The 7410-nt window shown below is 46.8% G+C and overlaps 1 protein-coding gene across 5 annotated transcripts in view; it reads left to right on the top strand.

Annotated features, from left to right (window-relative positions):
* The first annotated feature begins 4135 nt into the window (after positions 1-4135).
* NPR3 (natriuretic peptide receptor 3) overlaps positions 4136-7410 on the top strand; it is a 75099-nt gene continuing 71824 nt past the window's right edge. For 3 of the 5 annotated variants that reach the window (XM_050943802.1, XM_050943804.1, XM_050943801.1), the window contains exon 1: positions 4761-5804. In XM_050943802.1, coding sequence (XP_050799759.1) covers positions 5111-5804 — 694 coding nt within the window. In that variant the 5' untranslated portion in view covers positions 4761-5110. Of the gene's footprint in view, positions 4497-4760; positions 5805-7410 lie in introns of those variants that run through there. The other 2 variants (XM_050943805.1, XM_050943803.1) reach the window with 2 other exon arrangements.

Below are 7410 nucleotides of genomic sequence, written 5' to 3'. Positions count from 1 at the left end.
TACATTTTCCTAACACCAGATATATTAGAAATGAGTCCTGTATCAGTTTTCTAACATAAGACCAGATGCCTTTCAATTTGACAAAGTCCTGGAAGATCTGAAGATGATTCCCTACACCATGGCATCTGCTCTAGCTATGTCTCTTGTTTTATAACACATGTGCAAAAATATCTAATAATAATTTCTCACTGTTATTCTCTCCACAACAGGGAACTTGTACTGTTCATAGTTCACATTATATTCTTCCAATCCTCTAGAGAGATTTGCTAGTTTATTTTTTCCCCACCTTCGCTCACTTTGTCAATATTCCCTTGTATTTCTGTAGAAAAGAGTGCATCTGGGGTTTGATATCCGTAGATATTTAAAGCATTATACATACTTAACTTGCTCAAGAGGAGAATGCCTAGGACAACGCATTTGCTCTTGACACTTCAGAAACTGCTAAAATAGCAGCTCTGAAAATACCAGATAGACTTGTTCAATGATTCTCTCAACCTTCTCCATACTGTAAAAGGATTCTCTTTTACACACCCCTGGAAGCCCTCTCCCATGTAGCTGGGACTACCCTTCCCTCTATTTAGCACCTGTTTGTGACCTCCCAGCTGAGAACTCATGACTTAAATGGACATAGAGAAGGAAAGTTATGTAGGAGAGGAAGGGTTATGGCACAGCACTGGGAGGAAGAAGATCAAAGTTCTTTCCCATGTTCTATCCCAGACCTTTGGGTGACCATGGTCAAGCCACTTAACTCCTCTGTTTCCCCATCAGTAAAATGGAAATAATTATATTTACTTACCTTTCTGACAGGGTTGTTGTGTTGTGAGGCTTAATTTGTTAATCTGTCAGGCACTTGGAGATATGCAGATAGAAGTCCCTGTACAACCACAAAGTATTATTAACTATTATTATTATATATCTACATTTTCTAATATATTCTCTTCTGCACTCATGTACACCACTCACTGTTGGTGAATTTCCATCCTGTAGTTCAATAACAAAAGAAAAAAAAACATGCAAGATATTATATTAATTTGTTTCATTTAATTTTTCTGGCATGACTTTTGTCCCTCATGAGATTTTATGCTGCAGTACCTTCATTTAAAATCTTTGTTGCATTTTACTTATAAATATACAAAAATATAAAAAGATACACCAAGATATATAATGAACCAAAAATACATCCATAAGGTACAATTTAAAACTAAACTAAACTAAAATAAAAACTGTATAGGAAAACAGAATTAATTTAAAAATCCCCGAAGTAGGAATTTATTTGCACTACAGACAATATTAAGTTCTTTCATCTTTTCAACCTCTAGGGGGAACTGTGTTTTCAGCAAACCCTCCTCCAAGAAGAATTTTCTTAATCTAGAGCAGGCTTCAGAAATTGTTCTTAATGTTAGCTGGAGCTTAATTTAGGAATAAAGCCTTCCAGAATAAAAAGCACAATTCACTGTAATGCTTTGAGTTCGAACAGTGATTTCAATCTTGATTTGTACGCATGCTATTCTGGGAGGAAAATACTGTTTCCATAATGACCTTAGTCCTAAAGGGCCAGATTCTGAAATCCTCACTCTTATTGTAGCCAATGGATCTTTTGCCTGACAAAAGATTCAGGACTGTATGAGTTTAAACATATTAAAAACATATATGTAGTTGAAAGAACTAATGTCTGCTCGCTGGAAAACAATTTTAGATTTACAGCCCTGGAAAATGTTTGCAGCTGTACTGTATTTGTACTCGTGACAAGGTGGAGTAAGTGATAGATGTAATTTGGATCAACAATAAATTGTTACACATAAGCTTTTGACTCTAAAAGATCCTTGTGCTCTAAGGGCCTGATCCAGAAATGTTTACTAAAGCCAGACTACTACTAGTTTGAATGGCAGTATTCATGTGCATAAGGGCTGCAGGTTGGGGCCTAAATCCAAGTCTGTATCTATGTATGAAAACTGGCCTTCATGCCTTGTATTTTCCAGTCTTCTTTTTTTTAATCACTTTTGTCCTGTATGCTGAGTAGCATCTTATTCTCTGAGTAGTCAAAATGAATAAGGATGGCAGACATGTGATTTGTTTGCTTATCTCTTCCTTATTGACACAATTTATGCTATTTGAAATAAGATGCCCCTCAGACAAAATGCAGCACACACAAATGAAAAAGAAAGATACATTTTGGGGAAAAAATTGAAGCGATGTTGCCAGGTTGCAGTGTCATAAACAGACATATAGGGTCAATGGATAGCAGGGCTGGAAAGGCAACATACAAAATGATCTTCAGTAGGGCGGATGTATCTGTAAACTTTAAAAATTCTGAAACCAAATTAAGTAATCAAATAATATTATTTTAAATGCACATTTTTCAGGCAAGTTACTTGTCTTTGAATTTCTACATCTTATTTTTTGACTGATCTCCATTAGATAAATATTCCAGGAAAATATTCTGGTGAATTTTTGATTAGTTGATTAGTTCTGATTAGAAAGAAAATAATGTTATTGGACCTTTTAAATTCTATTGCTTAGTTTAATTGCATTAAAAGCACGTGCAGTTTCCTCTTGGGTTTAATTCAGACTTCATGTGCTCTTAAAGATGAACAGCTAGGTTCCACTAGGAACCAAAGTCTTCAATTTATACTCTGTACAGTAAAGGCAGCACCAATTTGTTTACATACATTGCCCTGACAGTGACCTCAACCCTGAGTTAAACAGACCCCTTCTGTAAGGTGAGAAGCAGTTCACTCACCCTACCAGTTCAACCTTGGGCCTCTCATTATAAGCATAAAATGTAAAACTGTGCAGGATTACTCTGCTTGTGCAGACGTGGACCACTGATCATTATGGAACATGCACAATCCACAGAGATTTCACAGTGCAAGTGATGAATGCAGTTAGTCCCCCCTCCATTCTACTTGTATCCTCCTTCACTGTACCATTTTTAACTCTTTTCATTATTTAATGTTGAGAATAGTTTCTCATTCAGAAAACGATCTTCCATCAAGTGGCATTTCCAAAAATTTCTGAAGTTATAATTGCTTTGTTAGCAATGCTATAAAAACAAGTGTGTTTTTTTTTTACCATGGGCAATGCTAAGAACATTAGTCAGAAGGTGGTGCACAGACTACTTAACAAGTGAATTTTTCACACCAAAACACAGTGTTAAATAAACACAATTCTCTGAATACAAACTCTTTTCAAATGAAATAATATAATTGAAAAATGAGTTTTGTTTTGCTTTTAATCACACACATTTATTGGCGCACACAAAGTCTTCTGCAGAATTAAATTTTGCTGGTTAAGCCCAGCCTGTAATAAGGGGCAGTGCAGAGCTGCTCTGTTCTAGGGGCCACACCGAGTGGCACAATGTCTCCCAGAGCTCCACAGTTGCATGGGGGGATTGGGAGCATTTATGCTACATACCTTTAAATAGGTGACAAGATGCCCATTTTTAAAGGGACAGTCCCATTTTTGGGGGACTTTTTCTTATATAGGCTCCTATTACCCTCCACCCCATCCCGTTTTTTCATAGTTGCTATCTGGCCACCCTACCTTTAAAGGAGGCAACACGCTTCTCACATGCTGCCGACCAGCTCTGCTGGCTAGTTTATGTGGGGCAGAGCCAAAGTCCTACCTACTCCCTGGAAGTACCTTCTGGGCATCCGAGTGCTAGTGTTTCAATTATACCCCTCCTCATGAAGGCTGTGCAAACTAGAAGAGTTTCTTCCCCTCCCCCCAGCCACAGAACGGCCCATTGTTAATTTTGGGGCAGATTCTGCTAGCTTTCCCCACATTGGTAGTCCACTGTTTTCCATGAGGCTGCCTGCGGAGTAAGTAGTATGAATCCGGCGCGTACACTGTCCATCACCCATGCTCAGGCTGGTGTACGTTACACCCGGAGTTACTCCGTTCATGTGAACGGGCATGCTCGTGCACTAAGGCACCACTCAGCCGGAGTCCGTGTGGCGCACTCGGCGCAGTAACAACCCGCCAAGGAGAATACAGCTGGATTGTCTGGGATTCTGCGGGCTGGGGGGCAGCTACTGTGTCCTCTCCCTGCCAGTTCCTATGCTGCTAATACTAGCACGCGCGCTTTCTTCCACTGCTGCAAACTAGCGGCACGGTGCTTTCGCCCAGAGGGGAGCTACGAACGCCTCCCTTCCGCCAGCTTTCAGCAGGGGCAGCAGCATTAAAGGGGCGCCCCACCCGCTGCTGCATGAAAGGGCCATTTCAAGTGTGTGGGGGGAGATTCATTCATTCGGAGGGCGGCTCCCAATCCTGCAAACCAGGCGTTTAAAACACGCTCGGTCTCTTGTACGGCCCCAGGTCGCTCCGCATCCAGAGTTACAGCATTACGAGTCAACTTCATGCGTGTTACTCGCTGCATCCCCAGCTCCTGATTTTAAACGGGTCTTTTGCACGCCGTGTTGGGACACATGCACGGTGAAGGGAAAAAACCCAACAACGATCGCATCCAGGGGATTTTCAACGTCCGTATTGCAAGGGTGAGCGCGACTTCTCAGGCAAGCAGCAGCCGAGCGGTGTCTTGTTATTTCCTACCCACCTCTCCCCTTGCTCCAGGTTTGCAGCGCCCTTTGCAGCCATTGCTCATCAGCGCGCCCCTGGGCGAGATGTGGGTTGGTTACAGGAAGAGGGGCGGTGGGGTGGGGGGGCCGGGATTTTGTTTGGGGGGGAGGGGGCGGAGGGGCGGATCAGCCCTGCAGGAATGTTAAAGAACGACTCCTCCCCAAACACAAACCCGGCCTCGCAGCGCCATGTGTGGCAACAGGCGCGTTGGCTCCCACACTATTTAAACAGAGGGCTATAGACCAGCGAGGATCAATAAGATTAGCCAGGAGGCAGAGCGTGGGGGAGGAAGATGCCCCACTAATAACAAGTTGCTGGGACAGTTAGTTAACCTGCCAAAACACCCTTAAAAATCAGCCACCCAACAACCGAGAGAAAACCAGCAGCTCCCTCTTACCCCCACGGGCTAGTGGTCTCTGTATTAAAGTGTGCAGGGGGCGGAGGTTGGTAGCACTTTCTTGTTCTGTGCAGGGCACACGGGGACTCGGAGGCAGCGGCGAGAGGGGGGAGGGAGCTCACTGCTATTGAAACAATGCCATCCTTCCTCTTACTTAGCGTCCCCTGCATCCTCATGGCTTGGATGGTCCTGGCAAGCAGCAGCAGCAGCCCCGACGAGGAGAAGCTGATCAGGGTCCTGGTGCTGCTACCCAAGGACAACTCCTACCTGTTCTCCTTGGCCAGGGTCAAGCCAGCCATCGAGTACGCCGTGCGGAGCCTGCAGGAGAACGGGACCTGCCTGCCGGGCTACCGTTTCGAGGTCATCTACGAGGACTCGGAGTGCGGCAACCGGGCGCTCTTCAGCCTGGTGGACCTGGTAGCCCTGAAGCAGCAGAAACCGGACCTGCTGCTGGGGCCCGTCTGCGAGTACGCGGCTGCCCCGGTGGCCCGGCTGGCCTCCCACTGGAACCTGCCCATGATCTCGGCTGGGGCGCTGGCCACCGGCTTCAGCACCAAGACGGGCGAGTACTCGCACCTGACCCGGGTCTCGCCCGCCTACTCCAAGATGGGCGAGATGTTCCTGGCCCTGTTCCGGCACCACAAGTGGAGCCGGGCCACCCTGCTCTACAGCGACAACAACCAGGAGCGCAACTGCTACTTCACCATGGAGGGGGTGCATGTGGTCTTCCAGGAGGAGGCGTTCCCCATGGCCGTGCACAGCTTCGACGAGAGCGGCCGCTACTTGGACCTGGACGAGATCGTGCGCTCCATCCAGGCCGGGGAGCGAGGTGAGTGAGCCAGGGGCAGCACGGGCACCCGCGGGGGGAAATTCCCCCTCCCTCTTGCCCCGATCACACCCCGCCAACTCCACTGGAGCAGGATACCCGCCCCAGCCAGGGCTGTAGCCCCGCTGCCCCCCTATGCGCCCATCACCTCCCTCCAGTGCCTCCCAGTGGAGCTTTGTCCAACCCCCCGGTCTCCGCTGAAGGAGCCTTGGCCAAATCATCGCCCACCGGTGGAGTTGAGTTAAATCACCGAAGTCCCCTTCCACCTCCCCCCCCCAACTATGCACCCGCCGTAAAAGTCTGTCCCAAGCGGTCGCTGCCCAAAGCCGAGGGCCAGCCTCCCAGAAAGCGCCTCGTGGGTGGGAAGCGTAGTGCAAAGCCCCCTCCTGTGGCCGTGCGGAGCAGCTGTGGCTCAGCCACCAACCCGGCCCCAGTTCGCTGCAGCCCTCTCCCCCCAGTGCCGAACGGGTGTGAGACGCTGTCAGATCAGCGTCTGCAAAGCTGCACCTCGCACTGGTGCAAATGGCCACGCAAGGGGACAGAGAATCAGTCTCGCGGTGTCTAGTGGAGCAGATTTCCACGGGCAGTCAGTCCTTCCCATAGTGATTTGCAGAGCTGGGACCATAAGCCTCCCCCTTTAAAGCAACGAGACAACATTGTTTTAAAGCTGGAGAACGTCTGATAAAGCCCCAACTGTGTGCAGCTTGTGAAATGCGGACACTGGGGGCGGGGGGCGGTCTTCAAATCTTCTTTGTGTGGAAAGTCGTTGCAATGGGATTACTATTATGTCCTGAATGCCACAGCGGTTTATTCCCACGTTGACTGCATGTAAACGGGAAACATTCAGGGGATTCCTAGCTTGCAAAACATGACGCTCAGAATTCAGTTCCTGCAGCCAGTGGTTTGTTGGACGCATTCACAGTCCTAGTAACGCCGTCTGCCGTATACACTGTGCTCGCGAGTGCTCTCCAGTTTTCTTAGCGGGGAATGGGAGTGTGCAGTGAGCTGTATTTTTTCGCTATGCATTCGTTCAAGTGCCGTGCACCTGAACTGGGGGAGATGGAGGGCGTAGGTGCAACGTGTTACGACAGAGGCAGCCGGCAGTTTGTCTGATCCGTAAGGCAGCTAATGAGAAATAGCCATTAATTGTAGCTGCATTCAGCTGGGGCTACACTGATAATCTGTCTGAAAGTAAAGCAAACTCATCGCGGAAGTAACACGGTGAAATGTGTGTGTGTTGATAAAGCAGGTTTGCATATCAAGGCTGGCAAGCAGAGTAATCTGAAATCCAAAGCAGTGTGGGCAAGAAATGATGAATAAATATGACTATGAAACTGCACAGGATGAGATAAAACCTTTGGTCCAGAATGACTTAACCCTTCAGGCATTACTTTGCTGTTTATCGCCTGTTGAAGCTAAATCCTCGAGTATCTTTTCTTCAGCTAGCTCTTTGCATGTTTTGCATGCTGCATGCATTTTCTGTTTTAGAGAAGGTTTTAGTTATGTTTCCTCAGGTATATAATAGCAAACAACTTGTCAGAGTCTTTTTTCTAGCGCTTCCCCTAGAACGTGACACATTAAAAATGTGCTAGTTGTGCACAGAGATAAG

The sequence above is a fragment of the Gopherus flavomarginatus genome, chromosome 3 (assembly GCF_025201925.1).
Source record: "Gopherus flavomarginatus isolate rGopFla2 chromosome 3, rGopFla2.mat.asm, whole genome shotgun sequence".
Classification (NCBI taxonomy): Eukaryota; Metazoa; Chordata; order Testudines; family Testudinidae; genus Gopherus; species Gopherus flavomarginatus.
Note: the sequence above shows the minus strand (reverse complement) of the source record. Positions and strands in the feature narration are given on the sequence as shown.